General features: G+C 39.9%; 1 protein-coding gene across 4 annotated transcripts in view; it reads right to left on the minus strand.

Moving 5' to 3' along the window:
- BBS9 (Bardet-Biedl syndrome 9) overlaps nt 1–19,267 on the minus strand; it is a 493,002-nt gene that overhangs the window by 64,899 nt on the left and 408,836 nt on the right. For all 4 annotated transcript variants that reach the window (XM_028845874.2, XM_077996944.1, XM_015133745.3 and 1 more), the window contains one exon: nt 12,772–12,994. In XM_028845874.2, coding sequence (XP_028701707.1) covers nt 12,772–12,994 — 223 coding nt within the window. The remainder of the gene's footprint in view (nt 1–12,771; nt 12,995–19,267) is intronic.

The raw sequence follows: 19,267 nt of genomic DNA on the forward strand, positions 1-19,267 counted from the left end.
TGGCTACTGCAAATCAACTTTAATGTGATTTAATTATAACCTGACCATTTACCCCTCCCGCTCTGTCAAAAACCATTATTTAAAACTTTACTTCTCTAAAGCCTATGTGGCTAGACTTCACTAAGCTTTTCTTTTTAAAAAACATTTTCATGTATACCCATCATATACCTAGGTTCCCACTTTTTCTCTTCTCAACTGCTAACTTCATTCAGTCTATGTATATTCTAGATTATTCTTTCTGCCTCCTGAAAGTTTTCAATTTAACACAAATGTTGGATTTTGGCACTCTCATCTTGCTATACCACCTGAACTTCAAACGTCTCTAAATATCTTTTAAGGGAAAAACAAAAAGAGAAGAAATAAAAACCCTGAGAATAGCCTACTTTTTCTTCCATTTGCTTTCCTATATTTTTTCTTCTAGTTACAGGCAGATCCTTCCTGACCTTCTGCTGTCTTTGATGGGGTGACACCACCTCTTATGTGAATTTCTTAACATTCACTGCTCCCTATAGAGTCCTCTTCTTGCCCCAAAACATAGCTCTGTAACTGTCACCATTAGGGGAAGCTGAGTGAAGAGTATATGAGATTCTATGTACTATTTTTGCATCTTCCCACGAGTCAATAATTATTTCAAAACAAAAAACTTTAAAAAATACATGGTGGGCATGAACTATATGTGCCTGTGTGTCTGCATGTGTGGCACAAGTTGGGTATTGAGGTCATAAAGAAGAATAGAATACAGTCCAACATCTTCTACCTGAGGATGAGGTATGGAATCAATGTATTAAATGATTGTACTATATGATATAAGTACTATAGCAGCCATATGCTCAGAGGACCAGGGAGCACAGACGAAAAACTTACTAACAGTTCCAGGAGGAGGACCAGGGAATGCATTGTGGAACATCATTTCAGCTGGGTCTTCAGAAATTAATGGTAATTTTACCACCGGGTCAAGACTGCCTCTCCGGGCGAAGGAAACTCTTTAAAAGCACAGAAACTTGAAATGCATGGTGTATATGGAGAATAATAAATATTTCAATATCAGTAAAAGGTTTTAAGGAAGAAAATGTAGAAGATATGGCCAGAAAAATAATGTTCTAGTAAAAGAACATAGTATTTCTATGTAAAGAACATAGTATTTCAGGCTTAGAAATTTCAATTCAATATGGAAGATAGCAGGGAACTACAAAATCTTTTAAAGCAGGGAAGTAACATAACCAGCTCCAATTCATACTCATGGAAAAGTATAAATTCATCAGGATGCATACAAATTTAGCTACAAAAATATTCATTAAGTAATTGTATACATACCAATATCAGAAACAGTTTATATGTTTGACAAAAGGGGACTGGTTAAGTATGTAGCTTTTAAAATAATGTATGCTATTGAATAATGAAATAATGAAAGTTTAAACAATGGATTATAAAGCAGTAGGTACAGTATGATCCAATTTTTATAAAACAGAATATACATGTATGCAAAGAAAAAAGTCTAGAAGGATATGGATACAAAGACATACATAGTGCGTGTATACATATATACAAACATTTACATATATTGAATAATAGTTGGATTTATATCTATTTCAGAATGGTTAGATTATTAATGATTTTAAATTTTCGATTCAGGGGATCACGACAGACGGGAGGCGGACTAGACTGCAGCTCCAGACAGAGAAGCAGGGTAAGCTTGCATTACAAACCAGCAATCCTGAGAGGACCCACAGACCCTCTCAAGGAAGCAAGACCTGGGAGACACCCCAAATACTGTGAGTGCCCCAACCGCAAAAGTGGGAAAGGGAGACCCTCCTGTCCCGAAAACACACTCCCACTGCAGAAGCTGAAGTTCTGTTTGCGGAAGAAGTTTCTGACTTTACTTGAAGCTGAGTCAAGTTACAGAGCCAAGCAAAATATGGGGGTAGAGAAAGCAGCAGAAAGGCCCTAGGAGCTTGCTGGTTCCCCAAGCAGCCCATTTCTGCCTGGCACCACAGGGATCCATTGGGAGGGTTGCCAGAGGAACAGGGGGTAACACTCCATGGGGAGAAGGAATTATCTAGCTGAACTTTGTAATAATTTGAACGAGAAGGGCCAGGGGCGAGAAGCCTCCTGGTCAGAACTCCAGGGAGGGCACAAATTGGGCATGCAGACTTCACAGGCAGGGGAAGAACTAAAGTCCTTTTCTCTCGCAGCTGGGAAGTGGATAGTCTCAGGCAAATTTTCAAGCCTGTCTCACCCTCCTCCTGGAAAGAGACTTGGGGCTGTTGGCAGGGGCATGATGGGTGTGAGACCAGCCCTTCAGTTTGCATGGGATCTGGGTGAGGCCTGTGACTCCTGGCTTTCCCCCACTTCCCTGACAACCTGCATGACTCAGCAGGGGCAGTCATAATCCTCCTAGGTACACAACTCTAGTGACCTGGGAATCTTGCTCCCATCCTGGACAGCAGCTGCAGCAAGACCCCCTCAATGACAGACTGAGCTCAGACACATCTAGTCCCACCCCCACCTGGTGGTCTCTCCCTACCCACCCTGGTAGTAGAAGACAAAGGGCATATAATCGTGGGAGTTCTAGGGCCCCAACCACTGTCGGTTCCTCTCCACACTACTACAGCTGATGCTTTCTGGAAAGTACCACCTCCTGGCAGGAGGCCAACCAGCACAAAAATAGAGCATTAAACCACCAAAGCTAAGGACCTTCATGGAGACCACTGAACTCTCCACGACCTCCACCGGAACAGGCACTGGTATTCACAGCTAAGAGACCCACAGACGGTTCACATCACAGGACTTTGTGCAGACAACCCATAGTACCAGCCCAGAGCCAGGCAGACTTGCTGGGTGGCTAAGACCCAGAAGAGAGACAACAATCACTGTAGTTCAGCACACAGGAAGCTACATCCATAGGAAAAGGGGAAGAGTACTACATCAAGAGAACACCCCATAGGACAAAAGAACCTGAACAACAGCTTTCAGCCATAGACTTTCCCTCTGACAGAGCCTACCCAAATGAGAAGGAATCAGAAAACCAACACTGGTAATATGACAAAACAAGGCTCTTCAATGCTCCCAAAAAATCACACTAGCTCACTAGCAAACCAAGAAGAAATCCCTGATTTACCCGAACAAGAATTCAGGAGGTTAGTTATTAAGCTAATCAGGGAGGGACCAGAGAAAGACAAAGCCCAATGCAAGGAAATCCAAAAAATGATATAAGAAGTGAAAGGAAAAATATTCACGGAAATAGATAGCTTAAAGAAAAAACAATCAAAAATTCAAGAAACTTTGGACACACTTTTAGAAATACAAAATGCTCTGGGAAGTCTCAGAAACAGAACTGAACTAAGAGAAGAAAAAAAATCAGAGCTCAAAGACAAGGTCTTTGGATTAACCCAATCCAACAAAGGCAAAGAAAAAAGAATAAGAAAATACGAACAAAGCCTCCAAGAAGTCTGGGATTATGTTAAACAAACCAACCTAAGAAAAATCGGTATACCTGAGGAAGAAGAGAATTCTAAAAGCCTGGAAAAGATGTTTGGGGGAGTAATCAAGGAAAACTTCCCTGTCCTTGTGAGAGACCTAGACCAAATACAAGAAGCTCAAAGAACACCTGGGAAATTCAGTGCTAAAAGATCTTTACCTACGCACATTGTCATCAGATTACACAAAGTTAAGACGAAGGAAGAATCTTAAGAGCTATGAGACAGAAACACTAGGTAACCTATAAAGGAAAACCCATCAAATTAACAGCAGATTTCTCAGCAGAAACATCTAGACATTGGCTTAGGCAGGGATTTCATGACCAAAAACCCAAAAGCAAATGCAATAAAAACAAATATAAATAGCTGGGATCTAATTAAACTAAAGAGCTTTTGCATGGCAAAAGGAACAGTCAGCACAGTAAACAGATAACCCACAGAGTGGGAGAAAATCTTCACAATCTGTACATCTGACAAGGGAGTAATATCCAGAATCTACAACAAACACAAATCAGTTAAAAAAAAAAAAAAAAAAAAACCAACCCCCATCAAAAAGTGGGCTAAGGACATGAATAGACAATCTCAAAAAAAAAAAAAAAAAAGATACACAAATGGCCAACAAACCTACGAAAAAATGGTCAACATCACTAATGATCAGTGAAATGCAAATCACAACCACAATGAAATACCACCTTACTCCTGCAAGAACAGCCATAATCAAAAAATAGTAGATGTTGGCGTGGATGCAGTAAACAGGGAACACTTTTACACTGCCGGTGGGAATGTAAACTAGTACAACCACTATGGAAACAGTGTGGAGATTCCTTAAAGAACTAAAAGTAGAACTACCATTTGATCCAGCAATCCCACTACTGGGTGTCTACTCAGACGAAAAGAAGTCATTATTTGAAAAAGATACTTGCACATGCATGTTTATAGCAGCACAATTCACAACTGCAAAATCATGGAACCAACCCAAATGCCCATCAATCAACAAGTGTATAAAGAAACTGTGGTGTGTGTGTGTGTGTATATGAGTATATATACACACATATATACACACACACACATACAAACACATACACACACACACACACACACACACACATATATATATATATATATATATATATATATATATATATATATATATATAATGGAATACTATGCAGGCATAAAAAGGAATGAATTAACAGCATTTGCAGTGACCTGGATGAGACTGGAGACTATTATTCTAAGTGATAAACCAAACATCGTATGTTTTCACTGCTATATGGGAGCTAAGCTATGAGGACACAAATACATCAGAATGATACAATAGACTTCAGGACTTGGGAGAAAGAGTGGGAGGAGGGCGAGGGATAAAAGACTACAAATATGGTACAGTGTATACATAGGTGATGGGTGCACCAAAATCTCACAAATCACCACTGAAGAACTTACTCATGTTACCAAATACCACCTGTACCCCAATAAATTATGGAAAAATAAAAAAATAAATAAATTTTCCTCTTTTAGTTCATCTAAATTTTCTAAATATATACAAAGAACATGTTTTATCTTTACACTAAAAAATGTTGTTTTTAAACAAGTTTATTGAGATGTAATTCATATATAACTTACCTTTTAAAATATACAATGGTTTTTAGTATAGTCACATCACCACAATCTAATTTCAGAACATTTTTCTTACCCAAAAGGAAACTCTGTACCCAGTAGCTATCATTTCTCATTCCCCTACTCCTAGTCCTAGGCAACCACTAACATAACATACTTTCTGTCGCCTTGAATTTGCCTATTCTGGACATTTTATATGAATGGCCTTATAATAATATGAGGTCTTTCTGACTGGTTTCTTTCACTTACCATAATGTATTTAATGTTTATCCATGTTGTAGTATGTATCAGAACTTCAGTTATTTTTATTATTAAAGAATATTCTATTGTGTGGATATACCACACTTATTATCCATTTATCAGTTGATGGATATTTGGATTATTTCTACTGTTTGGCTATAATACTGCTACAAATAGTCATATTTTTTATGGTAGCACTGAAAATGAAGAAAGAATGTTAACACAGGGAGATTACTGATACGTCATTTTAACAGTCTAAATAAGTGATAAGAATGTTATCATTGATTGAAGGGCATTTGGGTTGGAAATAGCAGTGTGGGCCATGAAAAGAGATATATTTGGGAGGTAGCATCATCAGTTCTTGGTGACTGGCTGAATATGTAAAGTAAGAGAAACAGAAAGTCAAGGTTGTCTCTTGAGGCCCCTGGTCTGGGCATTGAGTAACATCATCCACTGAGATCAGACACATAGAAGGTGAGTTTCCTTCAGGCATGTGGAATTGCCTGAAGGAGTATTGGTGGAGACATGTGGAGCTTGGAAGAGAGGCCAACCAGAAGGTATAGGAATTACGGTGGTAGCTGGATGAGACTGTCCAGGGAAGCATGAAGATGGAAAACCAATAGTCAGGAGACAGAAAAGGGAACAAGAAGCCACAGAGCAGACTAGAGAAGCCAAGGAATGAGAATGGTGTATGAGGAGAACTGTCTCATTGTAAAATGCTGCAAAGTAGTAAAGTGGATTATAAGCAAAGTGTGAAATTATGGAATCACTTTGACAAGGTGAAACATAGTCAGAGATCAATAACTTGAATGACTTGGCCTATGCTCAAGAGGAGATATAGAGATGGGAGGGGACAGAATCTATAAAGCAGCTGTGCACATTTCTGCAGTCCTACAAAGGACTTGGGTTAGTTCATGAGAACTGAAATACAAACAAGCTCCATAAACACATGGTCACTGCCCTTTTAATAACTTACTTCCTTTTGAAAAAAATTAATTTTCCTGATTTATGAATTGGCCCTTGTTGTTTCCTTACCACCATTTCGGATACAATTACATAGTTGTTTTCCTGCTGGTTCTTTCTATCACAGGGCCTTTTTACAAAAGTTGTATATGTCATTTTCAGAAAATGTACAAAATATACGGAAGAGAAAGAGCAAGAGGAGACTCAGATACCACCTGTAATTCTAACACGCAGGGATAGTTATCATTAATACACACTTTGGTTTATATTCTTCTGGACCCAATTTTGAGAAGTCTATAACTAAAGCTCAGTATTGTGTTTACTGCCTTTGCTAACTTACATAGAAAGGTCTATCCTGCTTCCATATCAACATATCCTTATGTCCTTCTGTGATTTATGAAATTTCTTTTTTTGAATTTAAATACCTTGTTTGTCTGAAATGTATTGTGTGATATGGGATGAGGTAGGGAATCTATTTCTTCTCTCCAAATGGTTGGCCAGTTTCCAACACTATTTTTAACCGAATTCATCTTGTCCTCTCTTCATTGCTTTGAAATGCCACATTAGCACATGTGGTTAGAGTTAACAACACATTCTAAGTTTTTACATATGTAATTGAAGGGAAGAGGGTGGATCCTCCTGCTTAAGGAAGTTTTAATTATCCCAGTTGCTGTAATCGTAGAAAAGCAAAACGTAACACAGATATGCACTCAAAAACTAACTGACCACTTATAAAATTAGTCTGTATTAAAATATCCTCCTGCATTTAACACTAGATGAATCTCTGCCTGCTACCAACATTCTATTGGTTAATCCCTCACTGGCTGTAGGAAATTACTGCAAATACAACACAAATTGGCTGCAGAGGAAAACTACAAATCTTGCAAATTATGTCAGGTTTAACGCAGTTAAAGTGTTATTGGAGAACTGTGCCTGTCACATGCAAGGCCAGTGACCCGTGAAAATCTGGCAGTCAGTTCAGTTGACAATAAAGAAAAGAAAACTGACCACAATGATGACATGATAGCTGTTTCTAATGAAAATGACTTACATATCGAAGGACTAAGAGAGACTGCTAGGAAAACAGATCATGCCTTGGAATATTTTTTCTTAAAAGGACCCTTTCTGTAAAGGTGCCTGTAAGGCCAAAGTTGAGTGTACACTATTGTCATTCACTTTTGCTTAATAATGAATAATCTGAAAATGCAAATTTTACACTGCAGTCAAGTATAGCCCAAGGTACACATCCGGCACAGCATGACACAGCAGGATTGGAGTGCAGGCGCACAATCCCGTGCATTATATAGTCATACCTATGTAGCCATAACATGGGAGGACTCATCACCTGGCTCTGAGCCACTATTGTCTGGGAGGTGCATAAATGCAGCACCAACAGTGTGAGTGAGTTGCTGAATAAAGCCATGTCTCACCTACCTGTGGTCTCTCAAGTGTTCTTTCAGCTACCCGCTACCCCAACAATTCCCCTCAGACCTCTGCTTGGGCTGGAACCTAACACCTGTATAATCTTATAATCGTATTCTTTGAATTGAACTCTAGAATCCTTTTGTCAAGTTCTCCCAAGTTCCTTTGGGATTTTACAATAGTATTCATCATTATTACTAACAGAAGCTCACATTTAGTGAGAATTTGCTATGTGTCAGGTACTTGCTAAGCATTTTCCATGTACTACTATATTTAATTTGGCCAACAAATCTATAGCGAAGTATCATTATTTTTCCTATTTATAGTTGAGAAAACAAAGAAGTGGACAGACTAAGTACTTGTTCCATATCATATAACTGGTCAGCTTAGCTCTGGAACCCATATATTTCTGATGTGAAGTTCACTTCACAATAGCATTTTCCCATTTTGGAACTCACTCCCTTTTTTTTTTTTTTTAATGTCAAGATAAAGTATTGTATTCTCTGTAGGAAAAACAGACTCAGAAGCCATTTTTGTATATTTAATTCATCTAAATTTCCTTAAAGAATGACTTCAAACTTATAAAAACTCAAAGTGTAAAACCAACAATTAAATCACACTGACAATTATGAAAGTAAACACCAAATGTCTTATCAAGCATCTAAGTGAGACCTGGGAGAATTAAATTTAAATTCGGTTTAAATGGGCCAATTAGAAGTAGCCTCAAAATAGTATCAAATCCTTAAGGCCAAAGGTCATTAACTCAAGATTTAAACACTAAAGAGAATTTAAAATCTCTCTCTCAAAAGGCTAGAATACATATCTTATTCACATTTATACTCTGTATTCAGATTCATACTGTGTCTTTTCTCCTATCCACTTAATACAATAATAAAGATGCACAAAATGCTAATTCCTGGGTGGTCCCTACCACATCTCAAAATGATAACTTTTTAAATCCATATCTATGAAAAGATATGGATTATATAAGATACCTAATCTTATTTATCAAACCTTCTTTGCTTCCTTTTACTCCCTCCTCTTGGCTTCCTTTTAGCCCAGGAATCTGGCGGTGTGAAAGAAAATACAGCTGAAGCTATGGCCCATTATGAACTGTGAAGTCATTTGATCACATTAAGAGAATATTTACTTGAGGCACCTGATCAGCCTGAATTGTCTTTACACCCCTTTTCCTTGCCCAACTTTCTATGCCTGCTCAGTGTGGTGCCTACAGCATTTGTTTTCCAAGCTTCTATCTGATGGGCCATCACTTACCTATATCACTTCTTGGGCAAGGTATCACCTAGTGGAAATTAAGTTTAAGAAAAGCATAGAGGTGACAAAAACTCCAGTGTTCATGAGGTTAAAATGATAAGACTTCAAATATCATGAGTTAGGCCCACTCATGTATACACTAAGTTTTGCATATATGCTTGAGAGGTTCAAATCTTTGCCATAATTAGGGCTACTGAAATATTGTCCTAGATACTGAGGTTATAAAAGGAAGCCTTCTGCAAAATACAGCAAGTCTTTTAGTCCTAGGCAGCTGCAGGGAGAAGGTTGGGAACATATATGCATGAAAAGGCCAGCTAGACCACTAAATCACTTACATTCAGATCTTTAAAATACACAAACCAGGTGGCCCTCTGTGACTTCTGCTCTAAGGGTAGAATGCATACCGCTGAGATTGGAAAATAGATATTTAATGAAAGTAGACTCCTTACAAGCTATATTCACCAGCAGAAAGATGTGAACATCAGAACTGCAGATGAGAGAAATAAATTTGATGGCTCTGCAACAACAATAAAAAGTTCACTAGAAAAGGTTAAGGGAAAAACTGATAGAGAATTGGTAAAGTCAAGCAGGAGAAATGTGAGGCAAAGAAGTTCATAAGGTAATTACCATTGGGAAAGATTTTCAAACTCTGGACACCAGGGAGGATGTTGTCACCACGGCCTTCACTAGAGCAAAGAAAGGGCACATCCAAGGTGCTGGGCTCATAAAGTCAGAGGCTAGGAAAGACCAAGGGTTTTTTATTCTGAGATGTTTATCCATCTGCAATTTAATAGGCAACATGGCAAAATTGTACACACTCCTGCCTTTTAATACTGAGCACTTATTCACTTCACCTTCTTAGGCCTTCGTTACCTCAGCTGTTAAGTGAGGGAGGTGAACCAGACAATTTCTAAGGTCCCATCTAAATCTTAAAAAAAGATCATCTCTGCAAGAAAAGCTTGTATGCTTATATATTCAGTAATCCAGTCCTTTCTAATATGTCACTTTGTATATTCTGATACAATGATTGGAGCTAAACCAACATTGTAAACTGCGCAATTACAGGCTTGAAGCAAAAATAACTCCTCACAGTATTTCTTAATAAGAAATACTCATGACAATGTTATCACATCACCTTTGGACATAATAAAAATTAAGCACAAAACAAATATAAGATAAATCTTTACTATATTTCTCATAGCAAAGCAAAGAAAAGAGACTGTGTGAAACTATTTTCTGCCCTTTTTCTTTCACACTGCTAGACCAATTTAAGTGGGGGGGTGGGCGGGGCTGGGGGAAGGCCGAATCAAGAATAGCTTACACAGGAGGAGGCTCTGGCTAAAAACAGATTTGTACCACTGTGGTCTGTGTGGTCTAGAGGGAAGCACAGTGGGCTGGGAGATTTGGATTCTAGACCTAACCCTTCCAGTAACCATGTAACTCCAGGCAAGAGATTTCAATTTTCCTGCCTCCACTTTCTATTTTGAGACAGCAATAATTCTACATGTCTCTTCTACCTCAAAAATATGCTAATACAGAGATAAGGCATGTGAAAAATCTGAGTTATAGGGAAGAAAAGTAGTATAGGCAATAATTAAGCATGTTAATGACAACAAGTGCTAATTTAACAATTGTTTAAAACCTCACTATCTTGATTAGATCAAGACAAGTGGGAGGGAGAACCACTCAACCACAGAGTGGCAAGCGGGTTGTTGGCAAGTGAAGGCATGGCATTGCGACTTTGACCCTGATGCACATGCACACAGGCTAAATCTCTCCAACAGAACGAACTCAGCTAGACCAAGCATGAATCTGGCTGATGGCCCCCTGGCCTGTGAACAAACACATTGTCCATCTTTCTTCTTTTCTTCATTTCCTTCTCCCTTCCTTCTTTTCCTTCTTTCTCTGTCCCTTCCTTCCATACATTCAAAAACTTTGCACTGAGGTTTTAAAATGTTCCACATCCTAGATACGGACACAGCCCTTATGTTACTTACAAATCTAGTTACTTAAACAAAAATGACTAAGACAGGGATATGGGGATCCCTGAACAGGAAAGCTCAGACAGAGACCGGAGAAGAGGATTCAGGGCTGCTGCAGCCAATCAGGTGGGCCATCCCATCCCTCTTCAAATTTTCTCTCTCTCTCCTTTTTTTAAATTAATATATCTGTCCTTTTCCCTCAAGTCTCCTTTGTTTTCCCTGTGGGCAAGCAGGGAGGGAGAGTCATAAACTGATACTTATTATAATGAATAGTTTTCATTTACTATCTCATTAAGCCTAAATATCTCTTAAGAAAACAATCTTGTAACAGTGGACAGAAGACGGACAAGTGGAATAGTTAAGAGGATGTTACAGGGTGAGATAAAAAGGTTCTAAATGAAGGCAAACAATGTCAGAACTATTTCTCTATGGAAAGGTGTTTCTATTATAAAAGGCCAAATAAAAAATATTCTTCTGGAATAAAGTTGGCTTCTACCTATGTATAGTTGAGGTAAAGATATTCAAATCATAGAATATAGAAGCCACAACCCCAAACCAGCTATTTTTCCACTTTCAAATTTAAAGGCTGAATCATGCATATATCCATAACAATGACAGTAATTATAGCTTGAATTTTTTGAGGGTGTCTCTGTTCCAAGCATTGTGCTAGGTGCCTGATAAACTCATAAGGCCCCAGCGGCAGGGCAAGCATTATTAGATTCACTTTCTAAAGGAAGACATGAAGATTCTAGAAAAGAAAGTAACATACCCAGGGTCATATAAGTAGTAACAGATAAAAAGAGGCAGGATCCAAGCGTTGTTCTGTCTGTCCCCAGAGTCTGTGCCTATTAGATTATGCTATGCTGTCTCCATGTTTATCTTCTACAGTTTCACTTGCATTCCTTTTCACTTCTAGGAATGCTGATTGAGGGGGAAAAGGAAGCAACAGCAAGACTACCAGAAAGGGAACGGGGGCAGGGAGGTAAAGAAAAGGCATGTAAGAAGGAAGAAGAGAAAACCACACCACTTCCCACACTATGGTTCTTGCTGTAGGAGGAAAGAGATGCTACAGCTGCCGCATCAATAAATTCATTGATGTAATGCTCCTTGCTGCTTCCACAGACAGGCTAGGAAGAGGGAAGCAGGACTTGGGAACGGCTGCCCCTAAGAGACCTGAGGGCTGCATGACTAACTGCTCAGTCCCTATGACCATGGGAAGGGCAGTCCTGGGTGCCCATGACCATCACTGACTGTCCATGGAGGGGCAAGTGGAATCTCTCTCCATGCTGGCCCATGGGTGCCCAGGCTCTGAAGCCTGCTCACATCTCTTGATCCCCACCTTTCACTTTGTCTCTTTCCCCCTTCTTCTGATGACCACAAGCCAAACAAACAGCAGAAGAGACTGGACTCATCTGGATTACATTAGTTGCTTGTATCATGCTATTTACATTTATGAAATATTGTATCGCGAGATCACATTTAGTAAAACTTTTTCTTAAAAACAGTTTTATCCTCTAATCCACTTTTTATTGGTTAGAAGCCAAACAAAATGGATCGTATATTTAAAAGCAGAGAGAAGAAAAAAGACATACCATTCTAGAAATGTCTAGCAAGCAAATATCTCAAGAATATTTATTCAAGGGGTTACCCTGGGATGTCAGAGGGGAAACATGAAATCAATTGCCTTGGCTATTGTCACTTTAATATGAAATGTAAACCCCAAATACAACCACAGGCACTTCCTTTAATTTGGGAGAAGTATAATTGTGTTTAGGGAGCGTGGACAGAGCTCTTACCTGGCATGACCATGGTCTGTGGGGCTGCTGCATCGGTACTTAGGCAGAGACGGCCACCTTTGGCTAATCTATCGCAGAGTAAGGTGATATGTTTCTTCAGTTGGCTTGTGTCTTTGGGTATGTTCAGCTGGCTGTTGAGGTTCAAAGCCTGCTCCTTCGAACTCTTCGACAGGCAAGTCTTCAACAGGTGGGAAATGGCGGCATCCACCGTTTCTTCCCAGCCCTGGATACAAAAGCCAATTTTGAATTAATACAAAGATGACAATGAGAAAAGTGGGCACTTGATGTATTATACAGATTATTGAGTGTTTATGTTCAAGTGTTGGGGACCTGTGAAGAGTGTGGTATCTGGAATATTCCAGACTAGGCTGGTTTGGAATTCTAGCTCTGTCACCTGTTTGACCTTGAGCAAGTTACTTAATTCCTCTTAGCCTCATCTTCATCTACAAATGAGGATGTTAATAGTCTGTCCCTCCAAGGGTTAGAGATCTATGTATGAGAAGGGTTTAGCCCTGAGCCAGGCATAGAGTAATGAGTAACAACAAAAAGTCTCAGGCATAGGTCTGTTTGATGACCTGGTGGGTAAAGCTGCCAGGATTATAGTTTGTTTTGCCTTATCTTTCTTATCTTCAGCTAAAGGAAAGCGGGCCAGGAGTGGGAGGACCTTTGGATACCCTGGGGGAAACTGGAATGGCGGGAAAACCCTGGTGTCTCCCTCAGGTACACGTTCCACAGTCGTGGAATTATAGGCAGAAACAAAGGAGCTATTTCAAGAAGGATCCGGTGAAACACAGGACCTGCCTAGTACTGCTCACTGTCCAGGTGACAGTAAATGACCCAAAGGAAGAAGGCCATTGCCCCCACTTTTTTGGGGAATGGTGTGGCTGTGCTGCAGTGAAAAACCTAGAAAAGCGCAGTGACAGCTGCAATTCCAGGAACATCAGCACTAGGCAGGGACCTCAGCATTGTCATGGAGAGCACTGGCACCAGCAGGACTGGCATGGGGAGGCACCACCCTCAGGTGGGTTCAGCTAACACTGGCAACAAGGAGTATGAGGTAACGAGCAGGAGGGGTCAGTTTAGGAGCTCCCTTTAGGCATCCCCAGAGGCTCCAGGAATAACTGGGTAAGATCTTTATGGGGATCTGGAGGTCCTAAGAAGCACAACAGGGAAGCGAAGCATGAGTGAAATCTGGGTGTTGTTGTGAATGTGACTCCATCTGTATACAAAGGCTGGTAAGGCCTAGAGCACCACGGGCCTGACCATCTAATACAATTATAAAGAAAGACAAGAAATGAATTTATGATCATAGAATACTGCAGAATAGTGCAAGTCCCTTATATTAGGGGTAAGAGACCTGAGACTCAGAGAGAAGGTTCCTCTGGAACCCCTCATTCCATCCTCAAACTTATCATTTAAGCCACCGCTCAAATATGCAAATCAGATGAGGTTACTTCCAAGCTTCAACTCTGATATGGTTTGGCTGTTGGCTGTGTCCCCACCCACATCTCAATTTGTAGTTCCCATAATCCCCACGTGTCATGGGAGGGACCCAGTGGGAGGTAACTGAATCATGGAGGTGGCTACCCCCATGCTGTTCTTGTGATAGTGAGTTCTCACGAGATCTGATGGTTGAATAAGCATCTGGCATTTCTCCTGCTGGCTCTCATTCTCTCTCCTGCTGCCCTATGAAGAGGTTCCTTCCGCAATGACTATAAGTTTCCCGACAACTCCCCAGCCACGCAGAACTGTGAGTCAATTAAACCTCTTTTCTTTATAAATTACCCAGTTTCAGGTATTTCCTTATAGCAGCATGAGAAAAGACTAATACAAACTCCTATATTCAAACAGTCATACTGGCATTTAAGGAACTTTCTGCTCCAGCTCTTGCTCCATTGTATTCTATTCCCATCCACCTGCACCCACACTGTCTCTCCCTTAGGCCTCTGCACATGGCCAGTGCTCATGCTGCAATGCCCTAACCTCTACTCTTTATCTGGCCAACTCCCACTTAATGACTTGCTCAGGCACTGCCACCCAAGGGCTGATGGGTGAACCCTCTTTGGGGCTCTGAGACTTCACACACCCAGATGCATCACAGCTCTTGTCACCCTGTGATGTGGGTGCTGTTTGCAGGTCTGGTTTTCCGTGAGAGTGCCTGGAGTTCTCCACATCCCCACACTATTCTTGGTATACAGAGGATGGTCAAGAAATATGTTTGCTGGACAGAGAGATGGTGAGATATAAAACCAGGACCTTAAAGTTGGGAGAGCTTTGGAGATCTTTATGTCTAGTCTCGTGGGAGTTTTCCCAGGATCATTTATACAATAGCAACCATCTGCCTAGGCATAGCTATCTTCAAGATCCAAAATCACTACTTTTTGAGGCAGTTCACTCCTTTCAGGGACATGTGTAACCAACAGAAAACTATTCCCACACTGAGTCAAAGTCTACCGCATTGGCCCTTCTTCTACCCTCCAGAGTCATGCAGAATAAATCTAACCTCTCTTCTACATGACAGCCTGTTTTATCTGTGAAGACAGCAATTCTGTACCCTCTCCTCCAGAATAAACATCCTAGTTCCTCTAGTTCTTCCTTACACAAACAGAGTTTCAAGTTTTTTCTCCATTGTGACCACTCTTCTTTAAATGAGCTCCAATTTGAAACACTTACAAATTTATACAGCTAAGTAGAGAGCCCCTGAGTGACCCCAAAACACTGGGCTGCACCTGGGAATGTAGGTATCCCACAGCCCTCCTTTTTTCTAGGAATTCTCCTGCCAGCCTGGCCTCCAGTTGCCTCTGCTCTCTTGGCAGTTGGATTACACTCTTGATTCACATTGAGTGCACAGACAACTAAGCCCCAGGTCTTTGCCACACTTGCCATGTCTCTTCTTCTAGGTTTATGAAGTTCTCTCTCTCTCTCTCTCTCTCTCTCTCTCTCTCACTTTATTGAGACAGAGTTTTGCTCTTGTTGCCCAGGCTGGAGTGCAATGGCATAATCTCAGCTCACTGCAACTTCTGCCTCCCAGGTTCAAGCGATTCTCCTGCCTCAGCCTCCTGAGTAGCTGGGATTACAGGTGGGTGTCACCATATCTGGCTAATTTTTGTATTTTTAGTAGAGATGGGGTTTCACCGTGTTGGCCAGGCTGGTCTTGAACTCCTGACCTCAGATGATCTGCCTGCTTCGGCCTCCAAAAGTGCCAGGATTACAGGCATGAACCACCGTGTCTGGCCTGCAGTTGGTTCTTCAGATCAAAACGCAGACTCTACATGTTTCATCTAGAGAACTTCCCACTGATTGCCATAATTGGTTAACTGGGACTTTTCACTCTATTGGCCCACTTCTATTGGCCCACCTGTAGGTGTCACTAGGCAAATTAGGAAAAAAGTAAATGATTTGAAAGTCATCTTGAAAATCCTTTCAAGAGATTCAAGAGACCCAAAAGACCATAAAAACAGCTTCCTACCCCAAACCACTAAAGAATAATAAACCACTGGTTGTTACAAAGACATCTCTTTACTACTACCAAAATCTAAACTAGACTAATATCTAGAATTGACCTTGTATTTCAGTAATAATGGGAAGAGGTAAATGAAGACAAAATAGTAACCCAGACATCACTGGAGAGGACATGTTTTCAATTGGAGTCATTGACAAAGACCTCTGGAGTATAAGAAGAAAAAATCCTTTGAATATAATTTGGCATTTGTATGCTCTGTGGTCATTTCAGCATTAAAATAGTTCCTACTCTCATTCATTTAAGGAAACTACTGTATCATAAATAGATTACTGTAACATATTAGATAATTTAAGTAGATATGACATTTAGTTAATACAGAGTACTACACAATTTCTTTTCCTAATGCCAACTTGCAGATCAAGTAAAAAACCATGTCATGTTTAGGTATTTGGCATGGGATACTTCTTTAATATAAATGAGGCATGATGCCAGTACTTTAGAAAGATTGCCACTAAAATACGGAGTTATTACTTGGAGGGACTGAATTGCTACATAAATTCAAATATAAGACTAAAAGGAATATCTTTGAGACAAAAAAAGAGCCTTTGAGAGTTTCGCTAAATAAAAATACAATGTGATAATTCACTGATCAAACATGTAGCATACTTACCTATGGAAATGTGAAATAAAATTGTGGAATCTAGAATCTCAGGTGTGAGAAGTACCTTAAAGGTAAGCTACTTTAAACAGCTTTTTGGTATTTGAGTCCATTACCTTTATTCATAGCTCTTAAATTGGTAAGGCTAATGTTCAGTTTTAATGTCTAAATACATACACATACTACATGCACATACCTAACCTTTATCCTTTAAAGATGAATATCAATCATACTAGTATTTTTGTGTTATATTGTGAGAGTAAAAGAAAATCTTAATTTGGGAAATACAGCACTAAAAATTTCTGGAATTGGGCATGTGCTCTTCAGTGAGAATTGATTTTTGTAATAGTTCTCAAATCCACAATTTGCTGTAAATTCCAGGTTGACCTGTGTGTATGGCTTCTAGAAAACAACAGTGCTGGGGGAGTGGGAGGGAACTGGGGAAGGGAAGGAAAGGGGACAGACGGAAGGGAAGGGAAGGGAAGGGAAGGGGACCGGAGGGGAGGGGAGGGAAGGGAAGGGAGAAGGAGTTAGTTAAATGTGCATGTTACTCTATTTTATCTTCTCCACAGCCCTTGTCGTTATTGGAAGTTAACTTATCCATTGGGTTTGTGGGGATTTTTTGGTTTACTTTGTCTAGTCCAGTATTGATAACTGGGTTTTCCTTTGTTTCCAGACCTTGCCTTTACCCAAGTCCTCTACCAGAGCCCTTGCTTTGGGAGCCTGCTGAAAGTGTCACTCCTTGATAGATAGCTGCCTAGCTTCTGCAAGATCCCTCCAGGGAACTGGACCCAGGGGCCGAGGGCCTACCTGCTACCTGACTTCTCCAATGCAAGTTGCCTGCTGTATGCATCCCCCAACATGGCTGCCCAGTTCCCTGCTTCCACATCTTGCCAGCCTGTGCAGAGGCTTCTACACTCCATGCTGGTCCCAGATGCCTTTGTGTACCAGTATGATTGCTGGTGTGCCCTTCTTCTGTGAGCCAGCTCTTTAAATTCAAGGACCTGGCCTTGCCTAGTCTGCTCCTCCTGACTGAATTCAGCTGAGCTATGCTTCTTGCTATCCAGAGTCCAGAGAACCACAGCTGAATTTCTGACTGCTTTGCTTTACTACCCTGCTAGTCACCACTGGTCAATAGGCCTAAATACCAGATCAAGCAAGTGGCTTATCAGAAACAGGGGGAAGTAGAAAGTTTGACCACACTTGTAAAGTTAATTTCCTAGGGTATCGACAAAAGTAACCAAAGCACAAAATAAACTAAGAAAGTACTCCCATGCCACCTGTGGATCAAAACAGTTGAGTTGATGATAGCTGTCCCGAGGCTCCTGGGTTCTGACTTAACCTCATTCACCTCATCTGCCCCTTCACTGTGTGATCTTAGGTCACTCATTTCATCTGTCTAGGGTACACGTGCAGTCTCCACAAAACAGCAATCATACTACTTTTTATGCCAATCTTATATAAATGGTACGGCACTCTGAAATCTTAAGTGGAAGAGACTATGAAATGAGCAAATTTATTCAATCCTACTTTTTTAAAAATCAGAAAATAGAAGTATGTCATTGAAATCTAAAGTTCCAAGTCATAACCTTAAACTTCTTTTCAAACAAATTATAAACTCCTGCAAACCTATGTTTATAATAGAAACAGTACCACATCCTTAACTACAGTGGTATAGGGAAAACCCACAAAATGCCACAGTAACATTTATTACCAAATGTGCACCCAGTTAACTCTAAGGGAGCGAGAAAAGGTTAAAAAACAAAAACAAACAAACAAAAACCACGAGACCTGTTAAAAGAACAAATGTAGATTTTGTGGCAGGAGTCCAGATTTCAAGTGAAAAGAGAAGACTCAGAAATGGCCCATCTTGCGTTACATATTTGAAGGCGAAACAACTTTCATATCATATTCATTTATCTTAATAACAAACTGTATTAAAGGGAAAGAAATTTCTCTTCAATAGATGTAAAGGATTCACAATGAAAAGTGTTTGGTATTTATAACTGATCCACAGAACATTATGGTTATTACTTTGTATGGTATTGTATTAGATTATATTTAAACATGCTAAAACTAATTGTATAATGGGTCATTGTAAACCCCAGAACAAATAAAACTTTGTACTTTAGTTCTAAACTATGTATCGTGGAAAGTATAGGGCCTTTTCAGGATCTATCTAGGTTCAGATTATTTCCAAATATTATTTGCTTGATTGTAATCAGTGAAATCCCCATGTCATGCAAAGAGGGTTCAAAATCTTGAGCAATTCACCTTTGAAAAATAAAACAGCCCTTTGAATGTAAAATAGAAAATAAAATAAAATAAAAATGAAAGCAAGCTGTATTGTCTATATGGCATCTTAAGTTTAAAAT

The sequence above is a fragment of the Macaca mulatta genome, chromosome 3, assembly GCF_049350105.2.
Source record: "Macaca mulatta isolate MMU2019108-1 chromosome 3, T2T-MMU8v2.0, whole genome shotgun sequence".
Taxonomy (NCBI): Eukaryota; Metazoa; Chordata; class Mammalia; order Primates; family Cercopithecidae; genus Macaca; species Macaca mulatta.